The sequence below is a fragment of the Gymnoscopelus braueri genome (assembly GCF_963280865.1).
Source record: "Gymnoscopelus braueri genome assembly, contig: SCAFFOLD_82, whole genome shotgun sequence".
Taxonomy (NCBI): domain Eukaryota; kingdom Metazoa; phylum Chordata; class Actinopteri; order Myctophiformes; family Myctophidae; genus Gymnoscopelus; species Gymnoscopelus braueri.
The window spans coordinates 29,240-47,527 of NW_027660740.1; the positions used below are offsets into that span (position 1 = coordinate 29,240).

Genomic DNA, 18,288 nt, shown 5'->3' on the forward strand with positions numbered 1-18,288 from the left:
GGCACTTCTACCGTTTAATGGAGGACCAAAGACATCTTAAATAATATCATTAAAATGGTGCTTTCACTTTTACAGCCTGCTAATACACTTTCATTTCAGTTTCAGACAATGAAAAGAAAATCATAAACAAAAAAACATTCTACAGACAACTTTCCTTTTACTGTACAGTAAAGGACAAACTAAAGACAATTCCAACAAAAAGCGGTAGAATATTGGACCGGTGAGAGCCAACAGTTGTAAAATCGATAGTGATGGACGACTAAATGTGGGTGTTTGCAGTTGAACCTGACTGGACGCTGTAGTTTACAGCTGCATATTTTGTGTGTGTGTGTGTGTGTGTGTGTGTGTGTGTGTGTGTGTGTGTGTGTGTGTGTGTGTGTGTGTGTGTGTCTCTCTCTCAAGGGTTTCAGGTAAGCTGACAAGGAATTCAAATCAGGAAGTGGTTTGCCTTTTCGAGTTGAAAACAGGCGACTGTCATTACAATAAATTATTGAGAATAATTGCCTTAAAAATGTGTGAATTATGATGAGTCATCTTTCACCACAAGGTTCTGATACTCGCCAGTTATTTAAAAATGAAAGGCTTTAGTATGCGTTTGTGTATATTAATATTAACAAGAGTTGTCATTTAAATTTCAAGCTGAAGTAAATGTACGTCTTAAACCCTGACGCCCCAGGTTTGATATTAGAGAACCTCTCCAAATAAGAGCCCAATTGGGGATAGTCTGTATATCAATTACCGTTGTTTTTGACATTTCATTAAAAAATAAGTTATTTTAGTTAGTCCTATTCAACAATTTCAACAATAGCCGATCTACAAGTGTGTAGATGTGTTATTTTCATGAAAGTTTTACAAAAGACATTAAAAACTTTTGAAAATGTTCGCCTATAAGCTGCCCACCATAGGGACACTATAATTGAAAGTGTCTCTCGGGACAAACCGCCTGCATGACTGCAGGTAAGCGATAGTCAAAAAATGAACGTCAAATAACGGCCGATATGGGAGGGGCTCTGCTCACAAACCGTTTTCAACAAGCCGCTCATTCAACGAGTAAAACAGAAATACAATCAATCCCCGTCTGGCATTCACAAACTGTGCTTTGGCACACGCATTCTCCTCCCCAAAACCAAACGGAACAGACGACTCTGCAAAGACCAAAAAAAATACGAAACTAAAGTAAACCTAAAAGTATCCACAGAAGAAAAAAAAGAAAAAGAAAAGTACATTTTCTTTTTCTTAAGGCAATCATCATACATTGCATTCGACCAGCTACTTACAGTAGATCATACATCTGATATATTTGTACATATGTGCACTCCGAGTGTGTGAGAGTCAACTCGTGGGTTGTGGACTGTCTTGAGGACTGGGTTGTGGACTGTCTTTAGGACTGGGTTGTGGACTGTCTTGAGGACTGGGTTGTGGACTGTCTTGAGGACTGGGTTGTGGACTGTCTTGAGGACTGGGTTGTGGACTGTCTTGAGGACTGGGTTGTGAACTGTCTTGAGGACTGGGTTGTGAACTGTCTTTAGGACTGGGTTGTGAACTGTCTTTAGGACTGGGTTGTGAACTGTCTTGAGGACTGGGTTGTGAACTGTCTTGAGGACTGGGTTGTGAACTGTCTTTAGGACTGGGTTGTGAACAGTCTTTAGGACTGGGTTGTGGACTGTCTTTAGGACTGGGTTGTGGACTGTCTTGAGGACTGGGTTGTGGACTGGGTTGTGGACTGTCTTGAGGACTGGGTTGTGGACTGTCTTGAGGACTGGGTTGTGGACTGTCTTGAGGACTGGGTTGTGGACTGTCTTTAGGACTGGGTTGTGAACCGTCTTTAGGACTGGGTTGTGGACTGTCTTGAGGACTGGGTTGTGGACTGTCTTTAGGACTGGGTTGTGGACTGTCTTGAGGACTGGGTTGTGGACTGTCTTGAGGACTGGGTTGTGGACTGTCTTGAGGACTGGGTTGTGGACTGTCTTGAGGACTGGGTTGTGGACTGTCTTTAGGACTGGGGTGTGGACTGTCTTGAGGACTGGGTTGTGGACTGTCTTTAGGACTGGGTTGTGGACTGGGTTGTGAACTGTCTTTAGGACTGGGTTGTGGACTGTCTTTAGGACTGGGTTGTGAACTGTCTTTAGGACTGGGTTGTGAACTGTCTTTAGGACTGGGTTGTGAACTGTCTTTAGGACTGGGTTGTGAACTGTCTTTAGGACTGGGTTGTGGACTGTCTTTAGGACTGGGTTGTGGACTGTCTTGAGGACTGGGTTGTGGACTGTCTTGAGGGGGGGGGGGTGGTTAGGGTTAGAGAAGAAACCGCCACAGAACTTAAAAAGGAGGTGTAGTAGGAAACACGTGCTTAACCGTGTGTTTTGACAAAGCAGTGCAACACGAGAGTTCACGTGGCGCGAGTACGACGCACACAGATGAATGCATCGCGACCCAAACGCTATAGCCTCCTGTGACACTTTTGTCCTCCCGAGTCACATGATGTGTCCCTGGGCTCCTGCTGTCAGACTGGTGGAGGAGGACAGCAGGGGGACAGGTGACCTCTTGTGGTGGTGGCTGTCGCATATTATTATTGTCATAGTTGTGTGGCTGCCGTTTGTCCGTAACTACTTTAAGCCTGGTGGCTCCATCTTTAAACCCTGGTGGCTCTATTCTGGGCGTGTTATAGGTGAAAAGAGCAAAACATTTCTTGGGGTTTTCTGAAGGAAAAGAAAATGGGGCATACGTGGATAATCACATGTGCCCTATGCACTCTGTTGAAACGACAAATATCCAAAACAATGCATGCCGTCGTGTTCTGCTTGTAGATCTGCTATTTAAAAACAATAATTTAGTTGAATGTTTGAAAGATATGTTTTCCTTTCTATGAAAGTGTTCACCTATAACGCCTAAAATAAGGGAGGTCAGTGTTAACGTGGTGAATTGACGATGGTTTTGTTTGTCAGATTGTGTCGGTGCGGTCCTTGTGGGGCTTTGTACAGGTGCAGTTTTTGGTTACTGTTGTGGTGGCTGGTGGGTGGGTGGGTGGGTGTTGTAGTTTTTTTTTGGTTACTGTCATGGGCGGAGGTTGTAGTTTTTTTGGTAGCTGTGGCGTTGGGAGGAGGAGGTCGTCTAGTCCAGCTGTTTGCTGCCGTCTGCTTTCTGGTCCAACCGGCTCTTGCTGCTCTTCACCATATAAATAAAATACGTCAGGGTCTCCTTCTCGTTCACCGGAATGTTCCTGAAATGACGACTCACCGTCTGAGAGAGAGAGAGAGAAAATAATGACTAATTAATGTCAATCTTTCAGAGGTCCGACATCTTTGTGTAGAACGTAGGGCTGGGTAATATGGGCAAAATCATTTTCTACCGACATTGTGATAACCTTTAGTTTTCCACTATTGTGTGATGCTTTTTACACACATTTCACTGCCAGGGGCTTTCTAATGCTGGCAGGTAGCTTCTGCCAGCATTTTTAAGCATTCTGACACATTTTTCAAGAACCACAAAATATTTATCTCCAGTATGATCGATCCCCTGATGGTCGCTAATCACGGAGGAAATCCAAAAAAATGTCATCGTGACCTCCCGTTCTCTCCCGTTCTCTTGTTATACCCACTTGAAAATGGCATGTTTCGCCAAAAATACATAGTAAAACACAGGAGCCGAGATACAGAATTTTAAAGTAATAAGTTAACCATGAAGTGAATGAAGTAGTAAATCTTCGGATCACGTTATCTTGGGTTCTAGACGTTTTTCCCCAAAGTCAATGGCGGTGAACGGGTGGATTTTAAATGCAATGCAATGTTACTTTATTCAAAATGAAAAATCACAAACAAATCCATGGTTAAGGTGGCCACCGATATTTATATTTAACGGCCAATTAAGATTTGAATGGGATAATGGGCGGTATGTAGAGGTGTGCATTGGCACTGCCCTCATGATTCAATTCAATTACGATTAACCAGGTAACGATTCGATTACAATTAACCTTGTAATAATTCGATTCGATTCGACGATGCATCGCGATGCATCACACTTTTCTATATTACTGCACAACATGGAAACTTTTTCATCAGTCAATACAAGCAGTCAGATATACTGAACGACATAATTCTGCCTGCTTCTCTGTGCAATTAGCAACATGATTAAAAAACAAAACAAATATATATATATAAAAATTAAATAAAAAAAAAAATTTTCTTTTTCAAAATCGATTATTCGATTAATCGACTATTGACATTTGTGAATCGATTCATAATTGTCCATGTCCGCATTGCAATTAATCGATTATTCGATTATTTTTGACACCACTAGCGGTATGTACCTGCTAACGGAAACCTTGGACTGAATACACAATCACATCTCCTGTGTGCACAGGGTCCTCTAACTGTCTAACAACAATAATCCACTGAGATGTCTCTTGTAGGCAGTGGTGTAAAGTATGAGTATTTCCAATTTCCTTTTACTTCTACTCCACCACGTCTCAGAGGCAAATATTGTACTTTTACTCCACTACAATTATTTGAAAACTTTAGTTACTAGTTACTTTTCAGATATAAATTATGATATTATAAAACATACATTAACCACTTCAGCCCTATTTTATACCTAGGCTATTTGAAAATAGCAGATCTACAAGCTCACAACGCGTCGCGATTCGACGCGTTGTGAGCTTGTAGATCTGCTATTTTCAAATATTTTAGTACTTTTACTTTTGGTACTTTAAGTATATTTTGATGCCAATACTTTTGCACTTTTACTTAAGTATTTTTTTTTATTCTGGACTTTTACTTGTAACAGAGTATTTCTATATTGCAGTATTTTCTACTTAAGTAAAGAATTTGAGTACTTTTTCCACCACTGCTTGTAGGTCAGCTGCACTATCCACTAATACAAGTAGACATTACGTTTCCTTGCAATGTGTGTGAACAAGCCAACATCAGAATGCTATTTGCAGCAACATGGGGTGTAGGGAAAAGACTTCAGACTGGAGTTGTGTGTGGTGTCTGTTAACACTACAGAAAGTATGCTCTAATGTTGCTGGCTCTTAAACCATACAGGTCTGTGCCTTATCATTGATATATACTGTAGCACTCGTCGCCTTAACCACTTAAAACACTGGTTTAAGCTGGTTTTAAATGCTGATTAATCTATAATGATGCCGTGGTCAAAATGTTAGGAGTAAGCCTGAGAACATTTAGGATATAATTACTAGTCAGGGAAACGAGTTAGAAGTGGCCTCCTGTTATAAATAGCCTGGCGTTTGGCTTGATGACCGCCTTTCCTTTCAACATCAGTTTAATCATCATCTTAAAAACGAAGAAGCTAGGGTTTTTAATTCAGAAACATGTCCCGTTTCTCCTTTGAGGCCTTGTTGTAACATTCATACTGGAAGGTGATTATGGTTGAACATTAGTTTATCTGCACATTGCATGAACATGTTAACCCATTCAATCCGGGGACGCATTTCTGTCATTTTAGATTTCTTTGGCTATTCAAAAATTGCAGATCTACAAGCTCATAGCGCGGCTATGAGCTTGTAGATCTGCTATTTATTTTAAACCGTGAACATTTGTGCAAATATTTGAATATATATATATACATTTTTTTAAAGGGAACATTTTTGACTCAAATCTTTGCTTCTGGGGGTCCACGGCCAAATACATATAATTTTGGGAGTCCTTGACATGAAAAAGCTTGAAAACCACTGATATAGAAACATACTTAAAAAGTAGAAGACATTTGTAGAACCCTCAGAAGCAAAGATCTGAGTTAAAAAAAAAATCATACGTTAAAAAGTATCTACAAGCTCGTATTGCGGCACTCGGTGCCGCAATATGAACTTGTAGATCTGCTATTTTTGAATAGCCAAAGAAATAAAAAATGACAGAGATGCGTCCCCGGATATAATGGGTTAAGATACTGCATGTCACACTTGGTCACACAGCACTGAGATCTATTTGTACTCTTGACTCCACGGCTGCTCATCCATGTCTGACATTTGCAAGAACATTGGTGCTTGTTAATTTATACAGCCACTCTACGTAAACTGAGATCATACCTTTGCATTTTGATTGCACAGAAATGTGACTGCAGTTATGCAGGGACTGCGGGTGGAAATTATCCTTAGGCCAAGTCCGGCATGTTTACATGAGATCATGTTCAGTTAGATTGAATTCACGTTCATGCATTGAATGTTCATTAACGTGCATTGTCCCGTCTAAATAAACTAATAAAGTTAAGTATAAACTGAGATCACAAGATGTAGTCTCGTCTCTTCCAAGTGTAAGAACCAAACTGGGAGCGTGAAGCTTCTATGTGCTTCGCTCTGCGAGACTTCAACACGACTTGAAACTAAGGAAAGTAGACTCTCTGCCTAGTTTTAAAATAAATGTAGGGAACACTTTGATCCCTTATTATTTTGAGTTTTCATGAACTGTGTACATACTGCTAACAAAAACTGCTCAAAAGAATTAACACATTGTGTGCCAAAAACGGTCCGGACCGTTTTTGAGAAGCTATGCGTTATGTGCCATAAACGGTCCGGACCGTTATTGGCCCATTTAAATATACTTTTCCCACGTGGGGCGCTCTAACGAAACTTTGGGATCATCCAAGGAGTCTCTAAGAAGGAGAGGCCGGATGTGGATCCATGTCAAAAATGCTTCCGTTCGTCCGCTCCAATGTTAACTCCTTGACTAAAAGCTTAATATCACCCATTTCTTCTTAACGTGGTGGAAGTGAGCCGTTTTCGATCGGCGATCACTCTGCAATGGAGGATCGCGTTAGAAATATTACTGTTCCAGGCGTTAGTCGGGACCCTCCGCCGTCTCGCACGCAGGCTTCGTTTACATGCACGTCCGCGTCGGGGCTTCTACAGCACGCAACATATCAGCGTAAGTGGATGGAAGATATGCTGGTAATAAACCTTTGGCACACAATGTGTTAAGTGGTTGATCAGACTAGTCATAAAATGTTTTGATTTTATGACAAGATTATTTGATTAGTAGAAAATGTTATTGATATAATTGCTCTTAAAATAAATGTCTAGTTGCGGCCCTAATGTGAATGTACACGGGGTTATAATCATTAAGTCATGGACACATTCATTCTCATGTGCAACTTTTAAATCAGTGTCTCAGTAGAACGGGAGTTTGTGGTCCCAATTATTTTTCAGTGCGCTTTTCCTAAAGATTACGCCGGGACCGTCGGGTCTATAATTCACGTTTTCCAAAGTGCATTTGGTCATTTTCCTGTGTGAGGTGTGGCCGGGCTCTTTTCAGCTCAGGCCCTTTGGTTCATAACTATCCCTTCGTTTACGGGCTGTGATATATTTGGTGTGGCGGGGGCCGGCCATTCTGCGGTAATTGGTCATGGGGGTGATCGTTAGGCGAAGCCACCTAATCGACAGGTGGGCTCAATGTAATCTCACAGCTGGCTCCCCCGGCCCCAACGCTCACAAATGCCCCTTCTATGCTGCGCTGCCAACACGGGACGGGACGGGGGGGTTGGTGGACGCTAACTAGAGTTGGGCTAGCTAGCCAGCTGGCTAAACGGTGGGAAATGAATGAAAGCGAGGCTGTAAGTTGAATGTTTCCCCAGGCTTTCAGGAGAGGTTCAGGCCCCCTATTAATGAGCCTTACACATCATTAATAAACCCACCAGTCAACAGCTTCCAACCAATTACCGCCGAGCGCCATTCAGTAGAGCTGCCAGCTCCTTAAGTAGAGGTGTGTGTGTTTCCTTCGTTCCCCCCTCCACGGTTGTTGTTATAAATCAAACGAGCCAGTGTTTGGGGTTCAGCTCGGGGTTATTAAATGTCTCCTCTGGGAGGATTCAGAGTGAGTCCAGTGCATTTAATGGTTCTCCGGGCGTAATCCCCTTTATCTCTTTATGTTGGTACAAGAGATGATGGAAGATTTGAGTCTGAGTGACTTCAGTTTTTTGCTCTTTGAGGTTGTTGAGAAGTTTGCGACGGGAACAAAGTGTGAAATGGAAGGGGAAAAACATGCTAAGTCCCTGTACGCAGATGATCTCTTACGTAGCCATAGGCTCAATGGAATTTCACGTGATACTTGTGAAGAATCTCTTCCCCAATTGTATGCTTTTAATGTATACCTTCAAGATGTACATTACACGTGTAAAAATAATAAAATCAAGTACCAACCGACGAATTCAATGCTATTTACACTGCTCAAAATAATTAAGGGAACACTTTGATCCCTTAAGCCCTAGTTGATACTTTGCACTATTTTATACTTTGCCGTACAAAAGGTGTTGCACAAAACTAGCGAGCCGATCTACAAACTGGTAAATGGTGCATTTATGTAGCACCTTTATCCAAAGCTGGAACGCAACTCTTGTCATTCCAGATTTCTTTGGCTATTCAAAAATAGTAGATCTACAAGCTCATAGAACGCTATGACCATTTTTGCTAATCTTTGAATATATATATATTTTTTAAAGCGAACATTTAAACTAAAATCTTTGCTTTCTGGGGGTCCCTGGAACAACATATTTTGAGATGGGGGTCAAATACATGTCATTTTGGGGGTCCTTGACATGAAAAGGTTTGAGCACCACTGATATAGCAACAATAGTTTTTTCAGAAACAATAAGACATTTGTTGAGACATTTGACAGTAACAAATGTTCACTTTAAAAATATATATATATTCAAAGACTCAAATTTTCACTTTTTTTTTTCAAAAATAGCAGATCTACAAGCTCATAGCACGTATGCTTGTATATATGCTATTTTTGAATAGCCAAAGAAATCCAAAATGACAGCGATGCGTTATCGGATTGAATGGGTTAAGTAAGAGTCTTGCTCAAGGACATCTCGACAGCAACACTAGGGGAAGTGGTCGCTCTACCTCCTGAGCCGTCAGAAAAACACACCACTATAACACAACGTAGTTCTGTGTTCCATGATATATGTGACACTATTAAAACCCATCATCATTATTTAAAGTTTTTATCATGATCTGACCATGTCAGTGTGGGTTCATTCCTGACAGCCTGATGGTGCTGCTGTGTGTCTCACAGCGCTGCAGTTATCCCATAGTTCAGCCTATTCTTCGTACCACGGTGTTGCGCGCTGAAAATATCAGACCTACAAGCTCACAACACGTCGCAACGCGACGCGTTGTGAGCTTGTATGTCTGCTATTTTCGATACGCAACACCACCGTCATACGGCGAAGCACAAATGAAGCTAAACACAGCTGCATCTCCTCCTAATCAGCGCTGCGTACGGGTGGTTCGCTCGGGTGTAATGATAAACAGAACCGGGGTCCCGAAGTGATAGAATATGAACCAAGCCGGACCCACTTGACGATAATAAAACCCGTCAAAACCAGAACTCGTATGGGTCGTGGATATTATACAAGCGAGCACAGTGACTGTCTGTCTGCAATGGATAAGTGGTAAAAGTTGGTGACACACATTGCAGGCAACTAAGGCAAGTAATCAACCTCCCTTGCGCCATCATTCATGTATAACATTAACAAAAACTAAACACAAGCTGTAGGTTTTGCATATTAAGGTTTGAAGAGATGTTAAGGCCAAAACATATATTAATTTGTTTAAACTGATGTGCGATGTAGGCTACGGCGTCGCGCAGCAGTTCACTCATGATTATCTTCTTTTTTTTCCACCGCGGGTCGAGTCGTTGATTTATATATCGTTTTGCGGCGCGGGTTGAGGCGGGTTCGGTTCCGTGGCGGGGTGGGTCAGGTCATGAAAAAACCTGACCGCGTATCAATACATTGAGATCTTACATAAATATTGAGGTATGCAAACGTTCTTTGCAAACCCAGTGCACGCACGCACACACGTGCACTTCCCTCCAGTAGCACGCCTAGACTATGCTTTGTCGATTTCTCTGATTAACGGTTGTACCCCTAGCCCACGTATGGGCAAAAAGTGGCCTGTCTTGTTGTCAGCTGTCCAGGTGGTGTTACCTCTGCAAGCTGGGCCTTGTTGAGACCAGGCCTGGTCTGAAGCTTGTAGTGTCTCTTATAACGCCTCAATGTGTTCACCTGCAACTGGAACAGATCCACCTGAAACACACACACACACACACACACACACACACACACACACAAATCAGTCACGTCGACAGCAACACAAAAGGCAGAATATAACAGATAGCAGGAATGGCTGCAAACCAATCAACAACTACATTAAAAACTCAAGACGCATGTTCTCCCTGTGTCCCCTCGGGTAGGTACCCTCACAAAAAACATGCAGTAATCCTGGTCTTATATACTGCCTCCCCCTGGTCAGCCGGGGTGCCTGATGGAGGGGAAAGGAAACTGGTTGGAATAACGCGTTCCTTCCACACGCTACGTCCTAACGGGGAAACTCCCCCCTGTCAGGTGATAATCACTACTCATGCATTGAAGGAAGCATGAGCTCAGTTTGGGGCTCCCCAAGGCTGGCAGAGGGAGAGTAGCGCCCATGATTACAGCTTAGCAATTGGGTGAAAAAATGGGTTACAAAAATCGTGGAAAAAACGAACAAAAAAACCTCAAAGACTCAATAAAAGCCCCTGCCCCTAGAAAAAGAAAAAAACTGAAGACGTTTCTCCCTGAGTAAGAAGCAGGAAGCACTGCCTTCCGTTTTTAATGTAGTTCTTGTTCTGATATATGTATACTGTATGCATACTATTAATGGTCAAATTATGAAATGAGTGATGTGACTTTTCTGCTCTAGTGGAGGACACTGTTCATGTTTATGTCGCAAATGAAGATGGACTGAATTAATGAATCTCAACCCTTTTCTGCATCTGTGGACAGTAACCACACTATGGCAGTGCTAATAGCTTTCGCAGCAACCAGAGGCAAAGGCATTTAGAGTTTGCCACAAAGTCGACGCATAGTTTTAACCACATGAGCCCTAGCGTCCCTATCCTGAGCATTGGCATCATAGTATAGGCGCTCATTCTGTGAAGAGATAAAGTGTGGAGGGAAAAAAGGAGGAGGACTTGAAGGCTGTGTGGATATATCTTTGCGCCTGATGGCAATGACTGAACACAAGTGGATCACAACGTCACAACGTCTTTTTGAGTTGTCGTTGGAAGCTGCTTACTGCATTAAGGACTTTTCAGATGGCGCCTAGTAATTTATTTGGAACAAGAGGCAACCCTGCAGGTAGGAGGAATGAGCAGCTACTGTCTGTATGGGAGAAGTGTGCGCACACACACACACACACACACCCCGACCGGCCGTGCCAAAGTTGTACTGTATTTTCAGCAACATATGCAAAGAGAGACAGGGGGGTGGTTTTTCTTTGGAACTGGCTAAAATAACGGGGATGTTTATACGCTGTTTTTTTTTCTGTAGCCTGCATCAGCTTTTGCAATGCTGTTGTCTGTCACTGAAACTAAAAGTAACTTCAACTGCATGGACCGTCTGAGAAGCCTGGTGACGCACTTACTGCCTTTAAATTCTCAGTGATTGACGGACCGACAGTCACGGCATTGACTAGGCTATAACGGGGTCATCCCTATGTTCCCCGGGTTCTATGTTCCCCCACTAAGGTTAGGGTTAGGGTTAGGTTTAGGTTAGGTCCTATGTTCCCTGCTCTCCCTAGGAAAGCTGGGAACATAGGACCCGGGGAACATAGGTACGGTCCCGCTATAACTGCACGCAGCATTATGAGTATAATATATTCCATAACATATATATTCGATATATGTATCCTTATATTTCAAAGGTAATCAGCACCATCTGTAGGCTGTCACTATAGGCTACTTGCTAATGTTTACCGAGTCGACTCGCACGACTTGATCATCGTGCTGTTGCTGCGCTGTGCCCATACAATTTGACCGGCATAAAAATCGGAATTTATGACAGTGACCGGCCGGTCACCGATGCGGCTGGTTTGATATAAAACCGGCTACTTTGATCGGCGGCCGATTGATCGGTGCATCTCTACTCAAAACGCTTTCTGACACGGACCCTAATTCTTGATTCATACTCAGACATAAAGATGGTGTCACTTCCTGAAAATAGCAGATCTACAATCTACATTACAATGTGTCACTGCTATACGGGTCACGACAAAGTATGAATAAGGCATTTATTTTGGTGGGGGCGTACCTCTGGAACCTCTACGTCGTGGTCAGGAGACTCTCCTCCATCGTCACTGGTCTTCCTCTTCCTCTTGTTGCGGACACTCTGGATGAAGTTCTTGTGGAAGTCACAGATGTACAGATGACGCACCTGCAACAACAACACACACAACAAACTAATCATACACCCATACATAAAAACACACCAAACTAATCATACACCCCTTCATAAAACACATCTTTGCTCAATGCATGTACAGTGAGACATGTACAGTGTATAACATTGGTTGATGAATGAATTGTACCCAGGTTATGTACTATAACATGTATTAAAGCTTCCAATTTCTCATTGTAGAGTTTTGCCTTGTATTTATGAGTCGCTTGACCTGAGACCCCTAACACCCAACTAGGTTCTTCACACAGACAGTGTCCGTAACGGCTGGAAGACCAGGTCAGACCCGATGCTGCAATGCTCCGTGTTGTGCTACTGAAGAGCACGACGACACCTGAGAGAGACCAACGCAAGGAACGTTCCGTGACCTTCTAATGGTCAACTTCAGAACCTACAAGCACGTGGGTTGATATGGACAGACCATAATACTCAACTGGACTTGGTCAGAACTGTGTATGCAAACATTACCGACACACACGACTGACAGAACAGAAGTGACAAGTATATACACTAACCCTCACAGACAGGGGCGCGCAAACCAAGGCCACAGATTCAGTGCAATAGGCTCTGTGTGCATGTGAGCCTGTCAACAGGCTGGACATAGAGAAAGAGAGATCAACCAGGTGTTCAAAGAAAGTTTAAAAAAACGTAGATTCGTGCTTCTAGGATCAACAGGAACCATGACTTGAAGGCTGGACATAGACTTTAATTTTCCAGTGAATCTACCATGTCTATATTTACCTGTGAATGTTAGTTGTGGACTATGTGGTTCAGGCTGACAAATACGTTGATAATCTGTTTGCACTTTATCAGTACAATGGGCTGACACTCTTTGCACCTTATGTCTGACCTCATGTACATATACCTGCTGCTAAGTGGACCTACCTTATGTCTAACCTCATGTACATATACCTGCTGCTATATGGACCTACCTTATGTCTAACCTCATGTACATATACCTGCTGCTATGTGGATCTACCTTATGTCTAACCTCATGTACATACTGCTGCTATATGGACCTACCTTATGTCTAAACTCATACATACCTGCTGCTATATGGACCACATGTTAAGTTCTCTTTTTCTCCTTGCTCTCCCTGCCCCTCTAACAAAAATGATGGAGCTTGCACAAAAACAATTTTCACCCTCTTCTTTACACCTGTAAACCTGTGATGTGACAATAAAGGTGGTTCCCATTGTGTGGTCCAGGGTTCTCAGAAGAAGGTGGCATTACCCATTTCAGGCTGTTCCAGTTTCTCACAGCCGAGTTTAATTGGCTCATATCAAGTTTCCAGTTCAAACCTGCTGCTGAGCCAATCAAACTTAAGCAACGGGAGAATGAACCGGAACCAGCTGGATATGCCACCTTCTACCTGGGACTGTGGTAATGCACAGTGCCGATTCTAACAGTACAACAGACTAGGACTATGCACCCCAAACTGCACCGGAGGTCGGAGCAGGCCTGTGCCTTTCATGGCTGCCTCTGCAGTCTGTGTGTGAGTGAATGAATGTGTTGATGTAATACATACATGCACGATAACAAGCTTTGTATATAGGGCCACGGCGCTATATAAACGCAGTAGCAACAGAAAGATCTGCACACAACAAAAGGCAAATTAAAAATCCTTTCACAGGCCATTTGGTGTGCTGATTTGTTTATTTTTCTATCGTCTTTATTGTCACGTCAGAGGTTTGCAGGTGTCAAGAAGTGTGCTGCTCCACCATTTGTAGTTTTCGTTGAGGAGAGAGAGGCTAAAGGTAGGATAGAGCAGGAGAGACACAGGCCAAACACAGGCCAAATAATCAAAGATACTGTATGTACTGTACACATATACAGATATATTCTAGGTCACTACTAAGTGTATTTGGATCCAACACCCAATCCGTTTGGCTTTGGGATATGCATGTCCGTTTTAATCGCAACATAAATGCAGGCCATTCACAAAGTAGAGCACTAGCGCATGAATCTGTCATGGTGACATCGCTACGGGCACATAAACGCTCCAGTACTGAAATCAAGTACAAAGCAGGCTGACACACACATGGTTCAGGGACAACACTGCCTCCTATTCAACACAACGGGCCGGTGCACTCACTGCTATTTTTAAAACTGCTACAGAGAATCAAACACTTCATTGCGACCTCAATTAACTCCTGATAGAACACGCTTCTTCAGCCGGTGGGGATTATCGCAGCCACACAACGTAGAAACCTCTCTGTGAGCCGTCTATTCTAATACCATCTGAAAGACTCATAATTAAGACCGTTGTGGGGGGCATTAGGACATACAATGTGCTCAACCTCTTCCAGTACGAGACGAGGAAACAAGACAAAGGGGGAAAAATGGGGGCAGTCATCATTTTACATCTGTAAGCTTTGTTTTAACCACTTTGCAAGCTTGTAGCTCTGCTATTTTCGGGGGAAGATTTTAGTTTCGTCCAAAATGTGGATGGCCGGGCTGAAAGTGGTTAAATGTATTTATTGCCATGAGATATATTCCAGGTCTCATGCACATCTAGCATCCGCTCAAAAAAAGCATTCCAGTAAATGTTGCATTTACAAATGTTATAAAAACATTCTTCCCTTCGCTTCCAACAAATGCACAACAGGGTTCCACGGTATCGCCAGCTGACAGCAGTGTTTTAAACCACCAGGATCTCTCTCTCTTTGCCTCCGAATCATTTCTCAGAACTCCTGCAGCCAGTCATGCTCTCTCTCTCACAATATGTGCACAATCACGTTGCATCTCTCTGGCACACAAGCAGGGACTGAAAGAAACACCATGTCAAACTGAGTGAACAACCACGATGACGGGACACAAAGTACAGCTCAGCACATATCTCACACACAAAGTTGTGTTTATTCAAGTGACAGTCGGTTACTTTTCCCCTCAACATCGAATCACCTTTGTTGGCTTCCTTGGCAACAGCCATTTTAAAGGGGGGCAGAGACTAGATCCCATGGCGCGGAAGAGCAGTCGAGCTGCTGCGATTGGCTGTCCCGGTTGTCGCAGCAACGCTGGAACCAACACGGAAGAGCTTCTCAAAAGTGATTCAAGAAAAGGCAAGCTAATGATTCTAAATGACTCGAGGTGTGTGTAAATGACCATTACATTAACCCAAACTCTACACGGTACGCGGTACACGGCTGCCTACAGAGTGGATTAATACACTTTTGGGGCATTGTTGTTGCATTGAGAGTCAACTAACCAATCACAGCGCACGTCACCCGTCCGGGCTATGGGATGTAGACTACCATTTTACCGACAACAGGCTCTTGCTTAACTGTAAACACACACACACACACACACACACAACACTACAAAACAAATACACACTACAACAACACACTTCAGCTCAGCGACAGACCGTCGTGTATTAAACCGTCCAGATATAAAAGTAAAAAAAAACGGCCACTACAGGTTTGTCTTCCTGGCCGTGTGGCTGACATGTTAGCTAGAGTTAACCAGCTGACTGCTGGAAGAAAGGAGAGAAATGTGTCCTTTTAGAGCAAAACGGTTTTCCATCTCATTTGTTTGGGAGAGGGGCGTTGAAACGCAACACACACACACACACACACACACACACACACGAATGTCAAACCTTCGATCCAACAACACATGCAAAAACAAAAAAGGATCAGAAGTAACTGTAACGCCAGGCTAGTAGCGAGTACTAGATAACCAAGGATTACATGTAGCGTCATGTTTATTAGTAACCAACCAGAAGACAATCTGATGAAGAACACTAACATCAACCAGTGTGTGTGTGTGTGTGTGTGTGTGTGAGAGAGAGACTGTGATCACTCCGTAGTGCGGACAGCGGCTCTCAGTGACAAAAGAGAAGCCGACCTGCTAAAGCACAAAGTGCGACGCCGTCGCTCGCCGTCAAAGAGCCGCCAACAACCCGCCGTGGTGGGACGCGATCATAGAGGCTCCCTTTCGGCGAGCGACACGATGTCGCTCGACCGAGAAGTCAAGATCAGAAGCTTACAACATTAGCAGCCCGGTGGTGACAGGTCCCGGGCTTGTCCTCTTTCCCCCTCCTCCCCCCTCCTCGGCCTGGTGTGATCAACATGACAATGCCCCCCCCCCCCCACACAGCCCCACAAGAAGATCTAACTGCTCTTTTGTGTTAGATCTCGTTAAAAATGTGCCCCCGGTTGTCGGCAAGCGACGGCCAATCGTTACGATAGCAGCAAACACCTTAGCTCCATAAAGAACCTCTCACTCCGCTATACAGCTCCGAGATGAGGTTCTATGTCGTTCTTATCCAGAATCGGGTGAACGTCCACCAAGGCTCCGCTGTTTACCCTTTTGTATACGTCGTATCCCAAAACTAATGGTAGATTCCAAGCCACACGGATGTTTAAGGTTTGGTTCGGCGCATAACATTTTAGGAACGGAGCGAAACTACCCGTTTAAATCGCTTATTTAGTCAGCCTGTGGCCATGTTTCCCATGTAGCCAAACCGGGAGCAGTACTGGCAGCGGACGTAGGGGGGTTTTCCGGGTTGAATGGGAAACATGGCCACAGGCTGACTAAATGAGCGATTTAAACGTGTAGTTTCGCTCCGTTCCTAAAATGTTATGCGCCGAACCAAACTTTAAACATCCGTGCGGCTTGGAATCTACCATTAGTTTTGGGATACGACGTATACAAAAGGGTAAACAGCGGAGCCTTGGCGGACGTTCACCCGATTCTGGAAGGTAACGACATAGAACCTCATCTCGGAGCTGTATAGCGGAGTGAGAGGTTCTTTATGGAGCTAGGCTCACACACACAAACACACAAACACACACACTAATAAAGACTCTTGTTTTCTCTCACGCTCTTGTCGATGTCCAGCTTGAGCTTCTTCTGGCTGATGCTCTTCTGGATCCTCTTGCTGAAGGAGGCGTTCCCCGCGGATCGGCCGCAGCGCTCGCCGTCCTCGATGAGGCAGCAGCTCTGGCCGTAGAACGGCGGCGGCGGACCCCCCCCCGACGGGGGTCCGCCGTCGTGGCTGTCCTCCTCCGTGCTGAACCCGTTGTTCATTATTATTTTATAGCCGATCTGATCTTATTATATATAACTAATCGATCGGAGCCGATATTGCACCGAATAACGACTCGATCAGAACCGTATCTTTACACCGAATCGATCAGAACCCGATCTTATGCCAGATATATAACTAATTCGAGTAAAATGGTTCAATCGGGAAGGTTTTCCTGGAGTTTTCCACCTTCCCAACCTGAACCCAAACCCAGCCCTCCTCCCTCGTTGTTGCTTCCTCCTCCTGGAAGACTTGGGTTCAACTTTAGCCTGTTTTTAGCAACTTTTAGCCGCGTTTCTACCGTAATTCAGCCCCGAGGCTTTCAGATTTCAGTAGATAAACGGACAAATAACTCGGTAATGAAGCACTTTTGTTGTTCTTTTCCTCTCCCACCCCGGTGTGAATCTGTGTCACATCATCCAACAAAACAGCATTCTTCTCCCCCCAGAGCCAAGACGGTGACTTGAGCTCGAGCTGCTTAGCTTCGATGCTAATGCTAACGCCGCCGCCGCAGTGATGAATTCCTATGGTGACACAAACACAACGTGCGTTTAAAACACTATAAAAAACACACACGTCCGCGTTACACTGGAAGAAGCACCGGCTTGGATAAAAGAACAGCGGTGTGAAGGTTATCTTTAAAAAATAACGAACAGTTTTAAAGGACGTTTTAAATGAAACGCAGCTCCTTCGTTGTTTGAAACAATCAGAACAGCTTGTACAATGAACGACCCGACCAGTGTTGCCAGGGTTGCGCGAGAGAAGCAAGCAACCGGGTCTATGAAAACATGAGCCAGCTTTGAAAATGTGATAATATTCACCTGTTTCCTAGGCTTTTCACTTCCTGTGTGGGTTCCACTTCCTGTCGATTTGATCCAATGAAACTGGTCAGATGACTAATGATATCCCGTGGTGGAAAAAGTACTCAAATTCTTTACTTAAGTAAAAGTACCAATACTGCAATATAAAAATACTCTGTTACAAGTAAAAGCCCAGAATTCAAAAATTACTTTGAGTAAAAGTACAAA

The 18,288-nt window shown here is 43.7% G+C and overlaps 1 protein-coding gene across 1 annotated transcript; it reads right to left on the minus strand.

Moving 5' to 3' along the window:
* Window positions 1-2,141: 2,141 nt before the first annotated feature.
* Window positions 2,142-17,961, minus strand: LOC308081238 (histone deacetylase complex subunit SAP30L-like). Its single transcript, XM_080457621.1, has 4 exons — window positions 17,056-17,961; window positions 12,085-12,207; window positions 9,943-10,041; window positions 2,142-3,237 (listed from the first exon to the last, which is right to left on the minus strand). Exons 1-4 carry the CDS (start codon window positions 17,260-17,262, stop codon window positions 3,109-3,111), a joined length of 558 nt encoding a protein of 185 aa, XP_080313747.1. The 5' UTR covers window positions 17,263-17,961; the 3' UTR covers window positions 2,142-3,108.
* Window positions 17,962-18,288: the final 327 nt, after the last annotated feature.

Bases quoted from the DNA above. Each gene is read 5' to 3' on its own strand.
- LOC308081238 (XM_080457621.1), bottom strand. From the start codon at position 17,262: ATGAACAACGGGTTCAGCACGGAGGAGGACAGCCACGACGGCGGACCC. The intron at 10,042-12,084 runs GTACGCCCCCAC...TGTGTGTTTCAG, and splicing joins ACGACGTAGAGGTTCCAGAG to GTGGATCTGTTCCAGTTGCA. The intron at 3,238-9,942 runs GTAACACCACCT...TCTCTCTCTCAG, and splicing joins ACAAGGCCCAGCTTGCAGAG to ACGGTGAGTCGTCATTTCAG.